Here is a 19264-nt window from a genome sequence, read left to right as displayed (position 1 = left end):
ATAAATAAAAAAAAAACAGTCGGTTTTGAAAAAAAAAAAAAAAATTCAGGCGGTTTTGAAAAATTGTTCAAAAAAAAGCTGATTGAAAGAAAGAGGAGGTGACGCTAGGGACTTTTGGTATTTTTTTAGTATTTTTTTCTGACATGTTGTCAGCTTTCTGCCTAATTCAGACCTTTTTTTTGTGAATTGTCTTTACCTGCCACATCAGCATAGTAAAGCACTTTACATTATTTTTACAGCTACAAGCAAACACTTGAAAAGGAGGAAAGCTGACAATGGGACCCATTTTTTTACACTTTCCATCATTTTACATGGTAAAAACATACAACCAAACGGCCCCTTAATGAGTTGGTCATCATTAATGATGGCCAACTCATTATCCAAAAGGAGAGGAACACCTTACTTGTCCTCCAATTGGTCTCATATTTTGGGTCCCAGTAGCAAAGCTCATTTGGAATGTTTATTTTCTCACCTAAAAGGTAAACCCATTAAACCCAAATTTAGTACGTTTATACAAAAAGCTATATCTAGCGTTATCATAAACCGATCTATTTATCTATTTATTTTCAACCTCACCTGCCTCGAGTCTTTAAAAAAAATTCCACACAGCCCACATACAACTTTCAATTCAACCGCATTGCCGTGTCCAGCCCATTACCGACCCAGTTCCATTCCGTAGCTAGTCCATCGAACTATTCGGGTTATTATTAACCAATAAATAGTGGAAGTTAAGAACTGGCTTCATGGGTCATAATTCTCTCTTCATTTGAATTTTAAACCAAAAAATCCAACCTATAAGCTTAAATTGACACGACTATAATTACACGTCATGTGTCTTAAGGTAAAGGAACCCCTTCAGCAAGTAGTCCATTATCAAGGCATCTTTCACCTTTAAAACTAAATACTTGTACGAGAATCACCTTTTAATTTTGATTTATATATAAATCACTTTCAAAATAGGATTTTAATATAATCAACAACCTTCCATTTAAATTTTCACTAAAAATCTAAAATAAGCTTAGAAAATACAAGTTAAAGTTATTGTAAGTTGTATTCTAACACTAACAAGAGCTTGTAAGTTGTATTCTAACACTAACAAAAAATTTTGAGTCAATTAAATCTTCACTAAAAATCTAAAATAAGCTTTAAAAATTCAAGTTAAAGTTCTTGTAAGTCGTATTCTAACACCAATAAGAGCTAAATAGTAATGAAAAAAATGGAGTCACGTACCATGAACTATTATTACTAAAAAAGATTACTAAAAAAGATTCGTAAAAAAAAAGTTCCTAGAAAAAAAAACAATTATTATATCTTGACAAAAGAAATGGGACACTATTAAGTGCAAGATGTCAACTTTTGTTTCAAAGCGTACCAATAATCCATTTGAACCCTGTACCTCCTCCATCTGGTATTAAAACTCACTGTGACATCCACATATTTGATTCTGCTCTCAAGTTATGATGCAGTTTCTGCCGTTAGCAAGTAGAAAGTCATCAACAGGACCCAACAATGTTACCACGGGAAGGTATTTGATCCCGAGGTATAATCTGACGGTGTTTTATGTAATTCCTGTTCTCGTGCAAAAGGATTGGTATAACTCCTACCCACAAAAATAGAACAAAGAAAATACTAACTATAAGAGACAAAACAGAAAGTTTAAAGTTCTATAAAATTACTACCCGAATTCAAATACAAACTAAAAACAAAGAGAAAATTAACATCCCACAGAGCTGAGCCAAACCGTCCTGTTGCTTGACACTTTGACAGTAAGAGAAGAGTCTTCCCATATTCCACCATACAGTAAGCAATCATCTGCCAGTAAAAGGGGCAAAAAAGAAAAAAAGAAAAACTATCAAAAAGTTGATAACAAATATACACTTGTATTCAAAAACATTATAATATTTATTTGATCTCTGTCTCAATGCGCGAAAAGTCTGATTGTGTGGATTCTGGCGTTAGCAGTTACAAGGTCTCTACTCCAACTACCAAACTTGCTTGAAGGAGATCCATGAGAGTCATCTAAGAGCAACATTTCATTTCACGTGCATAGCACACGACCGACCGAAAACAAGTAATAAGTTACAGAAATAAACAATCGTGACCGAATCAAGTAGATGCAGGCCAGCTCTTTACAATGCAATGTTTTTTTAAGTTGGACGCACGCTTTACACTATACAACCATCTAATATCTAGCATATTTACAAATATAAGCAGCCCCTTTGCGGGAAGTTATACAATCTTCTCAGTTGACACGTCTCAAGATTTTCTACAGTTGATAGCTTTCATTAATCAGTGACCCCAATCAAATTTGAATTCGTAAAAGGGAATAACAAGTTAAAAAACATTTAAATAGGGAAGTACAATCCTACTAAACTAGAATACTTATATATTTGATGTACAAATTAAACAGAATTCAGAGTTGAAGCTCTACTTCTGATGAATTGTTGAAAAACTAACTAATCCATGGATTTTAAAACTTGATGTTGGCATGAAGTAAAGATGCTCCTTTTGACATCTATCAGAAGTTTTATCAAATCCGTAACGAACCAGTGATGCAAACTAGATTGTTTTATGGCTTAATATCGGATTGTATAGTAACAATTCTTTTTTATTTTATTGTGCCTAAATTTGAGTATAAAATCCTGAAAACCATAGAACAATCAACTTATCTTATGCTCAACAAAACATACTAGGCACAATTCTGACAAGAAAAGAACTTGTCTTTTATCTATAAATTATTAACACAATTAGCCGGCCACATAAACTATTAAGAAGTTCCGTCTGTTTGTTTCCAGTTTCAAAGAATACAATTGAAATCAAAGCCGGCAAGAATAACATTTTTAAATGATAATATTAAACTTCACTGAGTTTACTCTGTTCCAATACAAATTTGATTTAAAACTAACCAAATAAGTTTAACCCGCATAAAGGTTAATGTCAAGTGCAAGGATAATTAACTGGACAACATAATATTTTTATAAATTAAATAAAGCTAAAACACATTCGAGCATCACAAACTTCATCCTTAATCTTTTGCTGAAAACTCCATCAAAGAAAATAATGACAATGATTTCTTACCATCTACTTTCCACCCCAAATAAAAAGATGGGAACGATTTAGTTTACTATCAGCTTTCAATACATATTCCTGTATATGAATTTCCTTCCAAAGAAAATAGTGTATCCCTAATTGATCTGTCTGTTGATATAATTTAAGGACAAACCATGGCATATAATTTAAAATACAGATAAAGCTTAAATTATATTACAACAGAAAGAGAATCTGAAATATGAAGGTACATAGTGACATAACTTTGATTCTTACCCTTGCTTTATTCAGTTCAATATTCCAGCAGCTGATGATTTCAGTAAATTAATAAATTAAACTTGAAATTAGATTTGGGTATTATTATTCATGTCCTCATCTATACTTGTTTGTATCACATAATATATTGGTCAGATTTTGGACCGAAGTTGATTAACGCTATATAAGTGAGTGAGTGAACTAGAATGACTGTGACAATGAAATAAAAATTAATTAATTACAATAAAATTCTCTGACGATGAGAGTGGATCATGCTAATGAACATGACGATCTAGTTAGTACCACTTGACCCTCAAATTATTTGGCAAATAAAATAACATAAATTCAAGTTATATGAGGAGATTTGTACAAAAAAAAGTTGAAAGCAGCACTTATTGCCTTTCGAAGTGTATAAATTTAAGATAGCTATAAAAGAAGCACAAAAGAAGTCACCTTGGTGCTATCACTAACATTTAGCTTTACACACTCTGATCTTTAAGAGTTCCTAGTGTGCCATTACTATATCACTATCACCCTCACCCACCAAAAAATAGGAGCAGTTATTATAGCTGCCGAATTCAAAATGGTAGTCACTTCAAAAAGAAAAGAGAATACAGAAGTTCAACAAGAAATGCAGAATACAGAAGTTCAGGAAGAAATACAGGACAAAGATAAGGAATCTTGAAAATGAAGACTGATTCTACTATGCCTTTGTCATTTAGAGTTTGTAACATAGAGAAGGCAGGTAAGTCCAAAGTTAGAAGCTTTGAAATGAATCCCTAACGATTAAAGACCTACAACCATCACAGAAGAGTTAAAGGGGGGAACAATATATATAAGTCCGCCCTTTACAGCTCATAAGTATTGCTTGATGAAGGAAGATACGTACTACGAATCCAATGCTAGAAGTCCACTTACTGTTAAAATAAGCATATTTGAAAAATGTATCACAGTGTGCAGACAAATGGAAGCGATGGAAACAAGGGAACAAGTCAGAAGCAACTAAAACACTAGAACCCAATTCTTTCCTCCCTAATCCTCTTCCCAGCTATGAACCTATTCCATCACATTTGCTCTGAAGAGGCAATGACGAACCACCTTCTTCTTTTCCTATCCCTCCTCCTTCTAACCAGCCACTCCAATGGAGAAAACCCAACAAACACCACCAGCGCTATTACCATGTACCCCATGCAGTGTTCTAGTCCCTCCCGCAAACCCACATGCAATTCCTTTCTCTATGTTCCATCTGTAGGCCTCCCCTCCTCTGTTGTCGCTTCAGTTTACTCTGCTAATGCAACCCTCATAAGAACTGTAAGTTGTTAATAGTTGCTGTTCTAATTAATTAATATGTCGTATGTTGTCTATTGAGAGAAACTACCATGACTGACAGTTGGTAGAGTATTCCTCCACCTAGACTCCTAGTTTAGAGTAACTTACACTAGGTCAGCCTGACTTCTACACCTCATGGCTAACAGTCTGTTGGCTACAGATTCCTATGCCAAGAATTTTGGCATTAACCATGGTAATCCTAAATTTTGGCCATTTTCAGAAATTCAGACTTGCACTCAGTAGCTGACACTATTCTAATGAGAAAGGTTTTAGATGGTGATGACAAAGGTTTGGAAAGGACTGCAATTATATGAGCAAAATTATCTTTCAATGTACAGGTTTTTCGCCAACCAATGATTCATCCTGACTTTCTGGTGCAAGTTCCATGCGGATGTGAAGACACTGGAACTGGAACTATCGCCTATTTCCACAACACCAAATATAGAGTGCAGCGAGATGACACCCCTACTGAGATAACAACTAAAGTCTTCAATGGTCTGGCATGGAATGTAACCAGTATACTCCAACCAGAACAGGTGATCACAATTAACCTCCTATGCGGGTGTTACGATGGTAATGACCAAGCAGAGGTAGTATCTTATACAGTACAACAAGGGGATACACTGTCTACAATCTCCAGTTTGTTATCTGCTGACTGGGGGAAGATTGTGAGGATGAATGGAGAAATTCTTAAGAATCCAGAGTTTTTGATCCCAGGATGGGTGCTATTTGTGCCCATGGGAACTGCAGTTGCAGCTCCAAATCCAAAAGGTATGGATATATTAGTTTTGTTTGGTACTGACTTTGTGCCGTCCTCTTTAAAAAATTATGTTTCAGAGCATACACTACAAGAAAAAACTTGTTTAATGTACAAAGGGATGTTTATTTATTATACTGAGTGTTGAATATTCTACTGACAGAATAGTTTTACTTCTGGTTCCTGAAACTCATAAAGTGCAACTTGATAAGATGTAAATTCAAGTATGTAAATAGGACTGATCTCCTCATGTAAGGAGGACACTAACAAAAGATAATGATAATAATAAACTGATCATACATAGAGGTCAATTGAATCCTTGTGCTTTCCGGTATGAAAATCTGACATACAGATTAAAAAAACATTTCGGACTTGCTTAGGTTCTAATACTCGGGAACTTATGAGGAGAAATAAGGAAAAAGATAACAAAAGAAGATAGAAGAGAGAATTACAGATATCAAGTGGCATTAGAAGTTTCTAGTTCTTGCCTAAATAGAGCTATGTTGTTGACATACAACTAATAGTCATGCTCATACACCTAATTGATGCAAGAAGAAATCTTCATCTTTCTCAGTTGTTTATCATATCGTGCTTTTTCTATACTTACATTACCTTCTGAAATTCCGACACAGGAAAGAAGCACAACATTGCACTAATTATGGGCATTTCAATATCCATGGCCTTCCTAATAATTGGAGGTTTACTTTTATTCTTATGTCGGAGAAGGCAATCTCGTCAGCAGAAGATAGAGGAAGCAAACAAGGTAGAAAGAAATGCAAGCATAATGAGTATTGCCGCTCTTGAAAGCCAATACCATCCTGCAAATAACATGAAAGGTGAGAGTAAATAGTTATTCCTACTACTTGGGTTAATTTAAGCTTCACAGGATGACCGCATTTTACTCATGGGTATGTGAAGGTTTTGGGCCTACCAACACAGAGAGACCAATAATATTTAGTTTAAAAGATGTCGAGGAAGCAACAACAAGCTTTGACGAGAAACGGAAGATCGGGGAAGGTGGATTTGGCAGTGTGTTTCATGGAATTTTGGCGAAGCAGGTAATAAGAAGCTATGATCATTTATGGTACATACGATCACGAAATTGATGAAAATTCATGAAATCAAGTTGCACAAGCTTAAACTGTATAACCATTTTAGTGATCGGCCTTCCAGGAATTTGATGGCCCCCCTGTTGTCTATACCATATATTTTATATGATCAGCATGTTGCAAAGATTTCTAGGATAGAAGTTCACTTCCTCGATATATAAAAGTTTTAGATATTGACAAGAATATTGTAGAGTTCAAACCAAACTCGTGCCATCATAACATGAGTCTCATCCATATATTACTGCAGGAAGTGGCAATTAAAAAGATGAGGTCCAGCAAGTCCAAGGAGTTCTTCGCAGAGCTAAAGGTGCTTTGCAGAATACACCATATAAATGTGGTATGTTATTTAATTCACCCACTCTTCACTTTCTCCCTGTTAAAAATCAATTAATATCTGGCGGAACTTTCTAAAACTGTCAACCAGGTTGAACTGATTGGCTATGCAAGTGGTGATGACCATTTGTACCTGGTTTATGAGTATGTTCAGAATGGTTCACTTAGTGATCATCTCCATGATCCACTGCTGAAAGGTATCGTGGATACATGATACAACCAGTTCTTGTGTTTATTTGTCTTTGTACGTTCTGCTCTACTATTTTCTTCACTATTTAAAAAAATATTTGGTGCAAGGAGAAACTAGCAAAATTTATTTTCCATATGGATGAAAGCAGGCCATCAACCTCTCTCTTGGAATGCAAGAGCACAGATTGCACTAGATGCTGCAAGGGGAATTGAGTACATTCATGATCACACAAAGGCACAGTACGTGCATCGAGATATAAAAACCAGCAATATCTTGCTAGATGAGGGGCTCAGAGCTAAGGTCAGTATTTCGTGAGTGCTTAACACCACAATATACTCGTATGCTAAGTACGCTTCAGATCCATCTCAAATCTCCATGTTTTAGATACTAAAGACTAAGCATGCTCATCACTTCATCGCTGTTTGGATTGAAGGATTACGGTGTAGGAGTTACCACTTTTCTATTGCGTTAATGTATGTTATATATCTTTCTTTCTTTTTTTTGGATAGTGGGACTATGTTGCTGGAGTTTCAACTTGGTATGAAAAATGTGAATAGTTGACATGCTCAAATAACTCAAGCAGGTGCTAGAGTCACAAACACCAAAAAGATCAGCGATCTTGTAAAGATAACATACAAACCATATATTAGACCAATAAATTGGTCATTGGAAGGATTAAACTAGAGTTAACTCCTGAGTCTAGAGCAATCTGCCATTCAAAAAGCGGCCTTAAGGGTAAGTTGATTCAAGCATCATCACAAGCCACTTTAATAATGCACGATACACACTGTTCATTTCTTAAAATATAATTAAAGTAGGAACAATGTGTGTGCTCTTCTTCGTCCTTCTTGAGTGGCATTCCTCATACTGGTCACTCCAGTCATGTCGATTAGGAGTTGCCTCTTTTAGGGTCTGTGTTTTCAATGGCTGCAGCTTTAATTCCCATCAACTAAGGCTCATTTATTAATTTTCACATATTTAGAGTATCAATGAGCAGATAAATATATCCTCTCTTGCTCCGTAAAGCTTCAAATCAAATGTTCTTCACTATTATATTGTTGAAATAATTATTAGCTTTCAAAAAAGTCTGTAATAGTTGGCATCATCACAACAAATGGCTGGTTCTCCTAAATTCAGAAATTTTAGATACGCTAATCATCCCTCCTGAAGGTTAAGATAAGCTTTTCACTCCTCTTAAGTCTTAACTAAATCACAGGTACAAATGAAAGGAAACAAAACAACATAGTTTCAGGGGTGTGCCAAATCTAACAACTCGGAAGACGTGCTAGAGATTTGATGAAAATCAACCAAGAATATTATAAACATCAACTAAGTAGATCTAGTTACTCTGGTTGCAGGTTGCAGATTTTGGCTTGGTAAAGCTTGTAGAACGTAGCAATGAAGAAGATTGTATGGCAACACGATTGGTTGGAACTCCTGGTTACCTCCCACCTGAGTAATCATGGTTTCTTAATACCATTTTTTTCATTTAACCCCACTTAATATTTCAAGTTAACCAATAACATCATATAGCAATGTACAGGTCAGTTCGTGAACTCCAGATGACCTCAAAAAGTGATGTCTTTGCATTTGGAGTAGTTTTAGCGGAGCTGATAACGGGTTGCCGTGCTCTAGTTCGAGACAACAAGGAACCCAGCAAGATGAAATCACTTATTTCTATTGTAAGTTTTTCTTTTAGTGTTTGGGAAGTGACTGATTTTAACTTATAAATGTGTTTTTCCTTAATAAGGGTCCAATGTCATGTTCGGTGAATTTCACTTATTCACTTATTTTTTCCTTATAAATAGGAAAAAAAATAAATTGGGATTTTCCAACTTATTTTTTTGGCACTTACAAGGAAATTTACTTATTGATGTTAAAAGACTACTTTACCCTAGTAAAAATAAGTATTCAAAATTATGAGGTTTAATAAATTAAGTACTAGCCAAACATGCCTTCAACTCTTAGATTGATTCAGTAACAAATCTGTGATCTCAAGTGTATTTTGATCTTAACTGAACAGATGAACAGAATTTTCCTAGAGGAAGACCCTGAGACAGAGTTGGAGGCCATAATAGATCGAAATCTCAGGGAAAATTATCCAGTGGAGGAAGTCTACAAGGTAAAGCAATCCACTGAAAACTATTGTTAATCGTTACTTGATATATTTACTTGTGGAAATCTCTTATTGCTAATGACAAGTCTCGTCCATAATAAGTTCAGATGGCAGAGATCTCCCTATGGTGTTTGGATGAAGATCCAGTGAATCGGCCTGAGATGAGAGAGATCACGGTGAAGCTTGCTCAGATTGTTATGGCTTCAATAGAATGGGAAGCATCACTTGCAGGCAACAGCCAGGTTTTCAGTGGCATTTTTAATGGGAGATAAAAAGCTATGAACCATTTGATATGGAAACTGCTCCTCGTGTCTTTAATGAGTGTTCCCCAACTCCTCCCCCACATAACCAATTTTCCCCTAAAAGATGTAAATATATATATATACATCAATCAGATGTGGTCTAGGCCCACATAAAAATAAAATGGATCATGTTCAAGTCAGATTTATGTAAATTCAATATAACAATATGCTTATGTAAATTGGCTTTGGTAGCTGACTTAGCTCTGAGAAATTTTCCCAAATTTGGCCCCTCTTCCTCTGTTTCTATTTTCATTCTGCAAAACTATTAGAATTCAATGATTCAATCTTAGCCAATATAACAAGCATGCAAACGCTCATCAACTCTGCTTCTAGACAGTGCATCTCATGAGCAGTGTTCTAAAAAATGGGCTAGGCCACTTAAGTTGTGCAACCTTCAGGCGGCTTTGATCAGGCAAGTGCCTAGGTGCTAAGAGCCAATCTGGTATTGTTGGACATCATAATAAGTTGTTTATATAAGTAGCCAATAGAAGCAACTTATATAAGCTGCTGAAAATAATCATTTGCTAATTATATATCAATAGCTATTTCCAAAAGCAGTCAAGATGTTTGGCAAAACTACGCTTAAAGATCATTGTCAAAAGATGAAGGTCATATATGGTATATAAACAAAACAATACTGAAGCTGCTTTTAGAAGCATCCTTAGGATCTCATTAATAAAACAAAGCATTTTGAAATTGCTTCTAAAAGGACCCCTTGAAAGCAAAAGCAATTTCAATAAGCATGCAAAAAAATTCACCAAGCACAATTACTGATTGCTTCTCAAAAAAATAACTAGAAGCACTTGGAAAGCAATACCAAACTGCCCCTAACTACCGCGTTGATGAAGTTCTAGAGCAACTACAAGCTGATCTCTTCACTTCCGGTCAGTTGATCAGTTGATTTGCCAGGTTTTACAATTCTGTTGGATGATATGATGTAGAATGCTGTTAATTTGGTGAATAGGGTACAAAGTGGGGACTACTTTTATGTAGGAAAGGTGACAGAATAGCTGCAGACACAGGGCTGCTGCAGACTTCTGTGTGCACAAAGAATTAAGCAGGAGATTTCAGATCAGTTTAGAAAGATGGAAACTTTGTTAGATTTTAGCTATCGTTGGGTCAGATTAGGGTTTTCCTGATATAGTTTTGTAACTGATATAGAGAAGAAGTCAAGCATGCTTGGTTGAAAGTTTGAGATGATCTCTTATAGAAAATCAATGGAAAAACAAATAGAAAAGAAAGATAAGATAATTAATAAGATTTCATGCTTATATAGATTTTACACCAAAATCATAACTCATAATATGAAAGCTGAGAGGAAAGTGCATGAAAACAATATTTTTCATCCAGCCTATAGCTAGCGAATGTCCCTAGAAAGGTCTAAAAGGTTCCATCGAATTCAAGAGCTCAAAACTGTAATATCCCTAATTTTTCTATTGATAATAAGTCTATATTATGAATATTAAGTTACAAAGGACTCTTATGCAAAGAAAAAAAATAGTAACTATAGTAACATATTTGTATTTGTTAAGGGGCTTGCTGCAAAAGAAGATTTGATGAGGGGTTTATGGAAATATTAGCACATAATATATAAAGAGAACAAAAGAAGATTAAGTAAACCCTAACCTATGTCTAAGTGTGGCAGCCACTAGAGAAGCTACGATTGGCTTTAAAAAAAAGGAGGAAGCTTTTGTTCTGGCTTTTGTTCTGACTTTTGACCGTGAGAAGCTTTTGAGAAAATAAGAATACGCAGACCGGCGATCAAGCTAGTGTTTAATCAAAGCACAAGGTATTATCCTTTTCTTTTCTTTCTTTAATAATTAGTTCATATTACGACTTTATTCATCCTAGGTTGTTAATTTATTCACTTCTTGATCCATCGATTTTGTTTGGCTTATTTGTTCATGGTGCCACCAACCATACAAATTCCCCTAGTTAACTACAATAATACCTAGGTCAGATGTATACTTTGTCTGATCCAGACCTATAGCATGTCCCCATCCTTGTTTTTTATAAAATAAAAAAATTGGTATGCATACAACGCTTGACCGTGGCTATAGGGTACAATAGGATATGTTGATTGATTTTAGTATAGTTAATTAAATGGTGTATGATAAGTTAGTATATCCTAAAATTATTTGTATAGGCGTTCGGGTCGTAGATTATACGCTAATTTTGAAGGTTATTTGTATATATTATGAAGGAATCCCAAGTGACTCCGAGGAGTCGTTGTGACTGGTACTGTGATAGTCTTTCATGTTTGTGTAAGTGGTGAATTTATGCATTTTATGTTGTGTATTTTTCATATAAAATTATATCAAGTATATGTGGATTTGTTCTGCATGGATTATAACATTTTGTATGTTTTACCCATATATAAGTTGTTGATTGGATTGTATTTTCTGATGCACACAGATATTTTGGTACAAGCGTATGCTTATTTCTCTTAAATTTAGTTCCTCTAACCATTACACCAAAACTTCGAAGTTATGATGAGGATCAAGGATTATAGTTTTATATTAATTCTAACATGCACTCGCAGGTCGAGCGCCCTTTTTTATGGGTCGAAACCTGGACTCACGTAGCGGTGTCAATTTTTAGAAAATCCGCATTTAATTCGTGGCCGGTGGGATTTGAACCTGGGTTGCTCTGATACCATCTTAAATTTAGTTCCTCTAACCATTACACCAAAACTTCAAAGTTATGATGAGGATCAAGGATTATAGTTTTATATTAATTCTAACAATTTCTTTGTTGACAATCATGTCTTATCATATAGTAGTAAGTTGAGATACATATGTGATTGATTAATTTCACTATTGATTGGCCTTTGGCAATTCTTTATAAATTATTTAGCTATATGAATTTTGTTCATTTTTTCTTAAAACATATGCATCTCAAGTCAATATGCTAGTATATGTCGAAGATAAGCAAATTATCAAAACATGGCTCAATGTGCCTCTATGAGGTTTTATTTTGGCGCTAAGAACCCAAATTTGGGTCTCACCGTCCCGAAACCATGGGCTTAATAATTGTAGGGTTTATCGAGTCAACCGGAGTATGAAGTGTTGATCACATTAAGACGTGACTTGCTTATTTCCAATTCATGTTTTTTAAGTTTTTAAATATTTGCATCAAGTACTAGAGTTCATTGATAATTCTATATTATTTTTATATTTTGCTTATCATTTGTCGAAATATTTGAGTTTTTTGCAAAACCATGTGTTCAATGTATGAATATATCCATTTATTGAGTTGTGAACTCATTGTGTTATATTCATCCAAAAAGACTCAGGATTAGATGGAGTTGGTGGTTCCTAAGTTATTAGAAGGGAGCAAGGAATAAAACTTGCATATTGCTAAAGTTGAATAAAGTCTTTCGATATGTAGTTTATAATTGGAAGCTTTGTAGTATTGGAATATTTACCTTTAGATTGAGTTTTATTTCATGTTGAGAAATATTTGTTTATCTCAAGTTAATTGGATTAATATTGACTTTTGGATTATGGAGAATACTTTGTTGTTGGTTTTAATTCAATGATGAGATTGTTTTGATGGTCTTTTGATGAATGTAGATTCTTAAGAGGATATTTTCACAGGTTTAGTCCAACTCCAATATTCCTTTTAGGTTCGAAAATTGGGGTAGTGACAAAAACAGACTCTACATAGACATCAAAAATACAGAAAAATCTTAAATTGCAATGCAACAACAACAAAGCTTTATTCCTAAATTTTGGGTACATGAATCATATTCTTCCATTTACTTCTATTTTGGGTCATCTCCTCAGTTAAATTTCAAACTAAAATAAAACTACTACCTAATTATTAACTCAAGAACTAAAAACGTAGATATTGAATCTAATATAAATTTCTCTTTATATTTTCTACTATGTTGTTACTCTTCATCAAGTCTCTCCAGAATGATCTTCCGATGGATTTAGATGACAATGTGGTTCAAAAAGATCCAAATAGTTCTTGAAATACCAGTGTGTAATTATTAACACAGCCTAGGGTGCACTTGACCTTATGAGTTGCATTAATCTTATAAGCAAGCTATGTATACAAAGAACTTGTCATGTGTTTAGTATCTCAGTAAGTGAGAACTGCCTCAGCTTGAAGGCAGAAGCAATGACAATTTTTCAACCCCCTACAACTGCTGGTTGGAAGTCCAGGCAGAGTTAAATTAGCCACTTGTAGAGGACATGACAAATCCCATTGATATCAGAGTGAGGTGGCTGTTTTGAGAGTTTGACTAGATTAAGAGATCCTTGCTTGAATCAGTGTCCAAGTGCAGTTGGAGCCAGAGAACCTTGTAGCAAAGGAATCCCACTTTTGAATAATCTGTTTCTATCAATATCAAGTTGGATGTTTGGATCGGAATTCACTCTAATGTCAAATCTAATACAGGACAAATTAGATACTTATTTCTTTGTATCGGATCTCTCAGTTTACAAAGTTTCAGGGTTTCGTTGAATGAACCTTGGGATGATATAATGTGTAGAAATTCTTTTTACTGTGGTGGCGGATTAAGGTTATAAAGATGAGGAAAGGTGATCAACAACAGCAGGTAAAGGGTCGCTGTAGAATCATGTGCTAGATCAGAGTCATTAGACAAACAACCAACATTAGTTTAGGATGGGCTCAAGGAGGAAATGAAGGTCTGAAGTCTGAACTTATCTCCACTACTTATCTCCACTGATATTGGGTTCGGACTTCAAATTAGGATTTTACTGACCCGGTTTTGTGATTGATGTAGGGGATTTAGTAAAGGTGTTTAGCTGGAGGTAATAAATTAAAGTTAGAGATTGTTTCTGGTGAAATATCAGGGAAAACAAAACAGAAAGACGGAACAAGATCTGGTTCTTATTCATGTATGGATTTACATTCAAATCAGAAGCTAATCACAGCGAAGTTGAAAGAGCAATACACTTATTGAAAACGATATTTCTGAATTGAACAACCCAACCTATCCGCTGCCAACAGCCGCAGAAATATCTATTAGAGTCGGATAATGAAATTACGAGAAAAAAAAATGGATGCAAAATCAAGTCTAAACATCTAAAAATGGAAAATATTTATCAAAAACAAATTAAATAGTACCTAATCATCAACCCAAAAACCTAAGTTATTAACCACAAAAATCTAATATGAATACTCTCTTCTATATCTTCTATTTGCTTACTCATCAGGTTCCTAATTCTAGTATATTCCTGTGGCATAACCAAATAGATAATTTGTAGGCCACGAATAAGTGGGCATAACCGTGAACAAAAGCCAAATAGTTAAGACGAATAAATAAAGAGATCAGTACAAGTAGCTTACTAAAACTATGTAACCAACACCCTACCAATCCCCGAGGCTACCAAAACAATATTAAAACCTGCTGGTTGTATGTTTCAAACCGTACCTTTCTTTAAGCAGATAAAACTGAAAGAGGATAGGATAGGTGAACTTTAGTCATTGTGCAGGATTAGCTTTGGCAGCTGGCGCCGCCTCATTCAATTTTGATGGATTGGGTATCCAAAATGCAAGTGCTGTGGAGGCAGCGGCAAACATGGATCGACGTGGGGCCCATTTTAAGCAGGTTACAGCACCAATATGACTGTTCCAAGAGGCAACCTGCATAAACAAAGTATGGTGAAGGTGGCATTTGCCTCTAGACTCATGAAGACATGTCTACACGATAACAAATTTGAGTTTGCTGCAGAATTAGATTTGTTTTAAGCGACTTCCTCGCTTATATAGAGAAATTTTATTTATGTTGTGACATGGAAAATTCTTGTCGGATTACAGGTTTCTTTTTGTTGAAACGTCTTGTTTTGGGTCTTGACGCTTCATTGGACAATCTTTGAAATACGGAGACTCTTGTTGAATTATTCTTAGAGCATCCGCATTCTGTCAGCACTGCTTTAATGAGTCTCTCGCAAGCGCAATGAGACTCATTTTCTCGGACAGTCCTCTTTCTCGAGTTGTTTTTCTGATAGTACAGCTCATCATTATTGTGATTCGAGCAACCTATCTTTCGCTTTTGAACTTTGTTAACATGCACAGGACGACTGGTCGTCGCCTCTGAGCGATCCAAAGTTGAATGTTTAAATCCACCCCCTTGCGGGTGTGGAGTTTTCAGAGGTCCTAAACGAGAGTGAACTGGTATTCTCTCGTTTTGGACTTGTGCAGTTCTGACAGGAGGGTGTTTACGACCCCCTGCATATGAAACCATTAATGGTTTATTTGCCGGACATGGTTGTTCCTTGACTGGGGCTTTGCCTCGATCAACTGAAGGACCAAGGCGATCTGCCATTGTTATCTTGAACTTGGACTTTGGCATCCAGACTCTGCGGTTCTTCGGTGGCTTTTCAAACACCGTCTCCTTCTTGGTTCCTTGTGCTTGTTGACGGAGAGCATGAGCACGGGCGGCCTTCGCTTTACGCCTTTGTATCCGTTCCTTGAGGGTTGAACGGGCCCTTTTGACGAGAGTCCACTCCTCCGTCGTAAGTTTTGCAGAAATACAATTATTTTGCCGTTGAGACAATTGAACTGCTTTCTGTTTCCTTGACTCTAGGTCCGCATAGTAATGGATCCCGTCGGTTTGTTGCATGGCCTTAGCCAATTGTCGAGCGCGGCGCTGACGCTGTCTCTGACGAGCCCTTTTTGTCAGCACCGGTGAGCTATTCATCATCGACTCCTTAAGGGGTGTGGAGTCGTTTGAAGCAGGGATGTCGCAGGCGGATTCCTTAGCAGCAATCGGGTGGGAACCTTCACCTGCGGCCTTCATAGGCATTGCAGACTTAAACATTTTCTTGGAGGACGAAATCTTCCTATATTTGCGAGACGAGGAAGATTTCGCGGATGAGGACGACAAGTACTCTTCAAACTTCGCCTGATCGAACTCATATTCGATCTCTTCATTAACGATGATCTTGATCGGTTGCGACACCGCGACCTCGGCAGCGAGGCTGCTGGCTCCCACTGTGGTCGCCAGCTTGTTTGAGTCAAAAGTCGGTGCTGTTGAGGAATTCATTATAACTTTGTTCGATTACAACAAATTCGAAAGAATAATCTTTTTATAAGACTTTTTCTACACAACAAAGCGAAAATTACAACTTTTGAGAAACAAACACAAAAATCGTCTATCGATCTTTGTTTTCGTGGGACTTTGCCTGTGCCGGGAACGCTTTGGTTCGTGGACCGCCGATTCACAGATCGTGAAGAGGGGGCTTATGATTCTAACTTCGTTATCGAAGTAGAAATTGAAACGATATCTTATCGAAGTAAGATAGTCGTTCTTCTTAAAATCAAGTCGAAGCTTAATTTCAAGGCGTTGCAAGAAAAGAACCCAAATCTCTGCTCTCTCTGCTCTGGAATGCTCTAACAAATGCTCGATCCTCGTCAGAAGTGACCCTAGGGGGGTATTTATAGCCTCTGGGGTCTGTAACTGTAAAAACTCAGCAATCGAAGAAGTTAGCACGGCGAGACAGTGTTTACTGTCTCGCTGGGCAAGACAGTGTTTGCTGTCTCGGCCCGCGAGACAGTAAATTTGCTGTCTCGCCTAGCGAGACAGTAAATACTGTCTCGGAAAACGACAGTTTCTCGCTGTAACTGTTATCCCACATTTCAAACTCCGTTATTTTGGCAGTTATCCACATGCTTTTCGCCCACGATGTTTCCCACGTCCTTTGGTAGTTAATAGACACGTGTAGGGCAGTTAAAAAGTTGGTTATGACCATTTCAACACTGTCTCGCTGGCGAGACAGCAAATACTGTCTCGCTGGCGAGACAGCAAAGCCTGTCTCGCTGGCGAGACAGCAAACACTGTCTCACTGGCGAGACAGCAAACACTGTCTCGCTGGCGAGACAGCAAAGCCTGTCTCGCTGGCGAGACAGCAAAGCCTGTCTCGCTGGCGAGACAGTTCATACCTGCTTTGATTTTCTTAAAGCAGTATGAGGTCCCTTTGAGTGATTTTCTCTATGTCTGGGATATCTATTAGCATTTTTTGACGCCTACACTAACGAACGAAGAATAGATCCAAAACTGAAAAGATAAAGTTTTTACCAAAAGATCCCACATTTATCACCAAACAAAGCCCTAGACGAGCTTCCAAAGCGATCTACTCATCCAAATAGCCCAAGCGTAGCCCGAGCTCTGATACCACTTGTTGTGCGTAGTGAAAATTTCGGCAGAGTTTCTGGTGCACAATAAGAGAAAAAGATCCCAATAAGAATTCTCGTCTCACCAAGGAAACAAGAATCTGAAGCGAATATCTCAACAAAGTGAGATATCAGCTCTTTCTCTCATCAGTTCTAGGACTGACTTATCGAGGGATCCTAAAAACTATTACAATGGCCATAAACACAAACAAACTAATTTTACGTGGTTCGGCAAACTGCCTACGTCCACAGGGCAAGGGGGGATCTACTATTAGAGAGAAAAAGAATACAAATAGGTTTACAATTCTCACAACCTAAACCCTCAAATAGGCTCATTGCTTTTCTTCTCAAGAAAAGGTCAGCCTCCAAAAGCCTTTTTCTCTCTTCACAAAACCCTAGGATTTTTCCCTTGCTGCAGCCGCCAAAAAGAAACCTCTGCCGCTTTTCTTTTCTGCTCCTGCTCTTGCACACGAAGCCGATAAACTTTGCTGCCTTCTCCCCAATGATTTTGCACGGCCGCCAATGATTTTCCCCCTCTCAATTGCACACGAAACCCTAGGGTGCAAGCACCTATTTATAGGCTATGATTAGCAGCCCAAAATCCGAACTCGTGCTCACGCGGAAAGGCCCACGAACTCCACGAACTCACGCGTAAACGAACTCACGCGTAAACACTTCGTAGGCAACAGAGCGTGGGTGGCCCCCACACCCCATGTGATCACAATAACTAATGATTTTTGGCCAATTTAAGTTATTTCGACCCATTGGCATATAATTTTGTAGAGTCAAAAACTCATGATTTCGTGAGCTATATAACTCATGATTTTTTTAGCCAGTTTTTATCATTTTGACACATTGGCAAAAAAATTAGATTACCCCAAAAGAAATTTCTAGGATCGCTGGTGGTTGAAACCCTAACCCTAAGTTTACCTGAGAAGCCAAATGCTAAGTTCCCACGGTTCAACGTATAAATATATATAACAAAGCTTTTTCTCCGAAATGTTTGAGATCGCTACGTGGACTCTTTGAGAAAAATCTCTGCTCACTATAATTCAACAGTTAATTATTATCTTATAGGAAATTAATATTATAACTACAGAAAACACTTCGAATAAAAATTAAAAATTCTTATTATGCCTTAGTGAATCAAACAAAATTCTTTCTAGAACAAAATATTAACGTGCGGTTATGTAGCCTACAATAGACACCCAACTGTCAAGAAATATAAATTCTATTAAATTACATTTCGTCAGTTATCAGTATATTAGAAACAAAGTTAATATATTTATAATTATCAATTCCCACGGGAATAGTCAAGGCATAGTTGTTGAGATGGCCGAGTTGGTCTAAGGCGCCAGATTAAGGTTCTGGTCCGAAAGGGCGTGGGTTCAAATCCCACTCTCAACATTTGAAAGGTATTTTTTTACCCATTATTTTTGTTTTTCATTTTCAGTTCATTTCAAGACACCTAATTGCTCGCTCATGTGGATTTCAGAGAATTTTTCTCCCACTTTCTTTTATTTATTGTTGGGAATTAGGGAGTCCGCTCTTACCCAAATTTATGTTGTTTCCGGAGAAAAATATGATCATATCTAACCTGAATATCTGTGCACCGTTACATACTTACATTCATTTGGCTCCAAACTCCATTAAACAATAATAATCAATGATATATAT

The 19264-nt window shown here is 36.6% G+C and overlaps 1 protein-coding gene, 1 long non-coding RNA gene and 1 other non-coding gene across 3 annotated transcripts; 2 read left to right on the top strand and 1 right to left on the bottom strand.

Annotated features, from left to right (window-relative positions):
* Positions 1336–15058, bottom strand: LOC109840838. Its single transcript, XR_002247066.1, has 2 exons — positions 14847–15058; positions 1336–1812 (listed from the first exon to the last, which is right to left on the bottom strand). It is a non-coding gene; the product is annotated as an uncharacterized LOC109840838 (long non-coding RNA).
* Positions 1819–10508, top strand: LOC109840837 (lysM domain receptor-like kinase 3). Its single transcript, XM_020409626.1, has 10 exons — positions 1819–5403; positions 6022–6225; positions 6308–6447; positions 6746–6835; positions 6923–7028; positions 7170–7321; positions 8380–8477; positions 8565–8703; positions 9045–9143; positions 9245–10508. The coding sequence occupies exons 1-10, from the start codon at positions 4986–4988 to the stop codon at positions 9407–9409; spliced, it is 1611 nt and encodes a 536-aa protein (XP_020265215.1). The 5' UTR covers positions 1819–4985; the 3' UTR covers positions 9410–10508.
* TRNAL-AAG lies at positions 18914–18994 on the top strand. Its single transcript has one exon. It is a non-coding gene; the product is annotated as a tRNA-Leu (tRNA).

This window comes from Asparagus officinalis, chromosome 5 (genome assembly GCF_001876935.1).
Source record: "Asparagus officinalis chromosome 5, Aspof.V1, whole genome shotgun sequence".
NCBI lineage: Eukaryota > Viridiplantae > Streptophyta > Magnoliopsida > Asparagales > Asparagaceae > Asparagus > Asparagus officinalis.
This window is presented reverse-complemented; position numbering and strand designations above follow the sequence as displayed.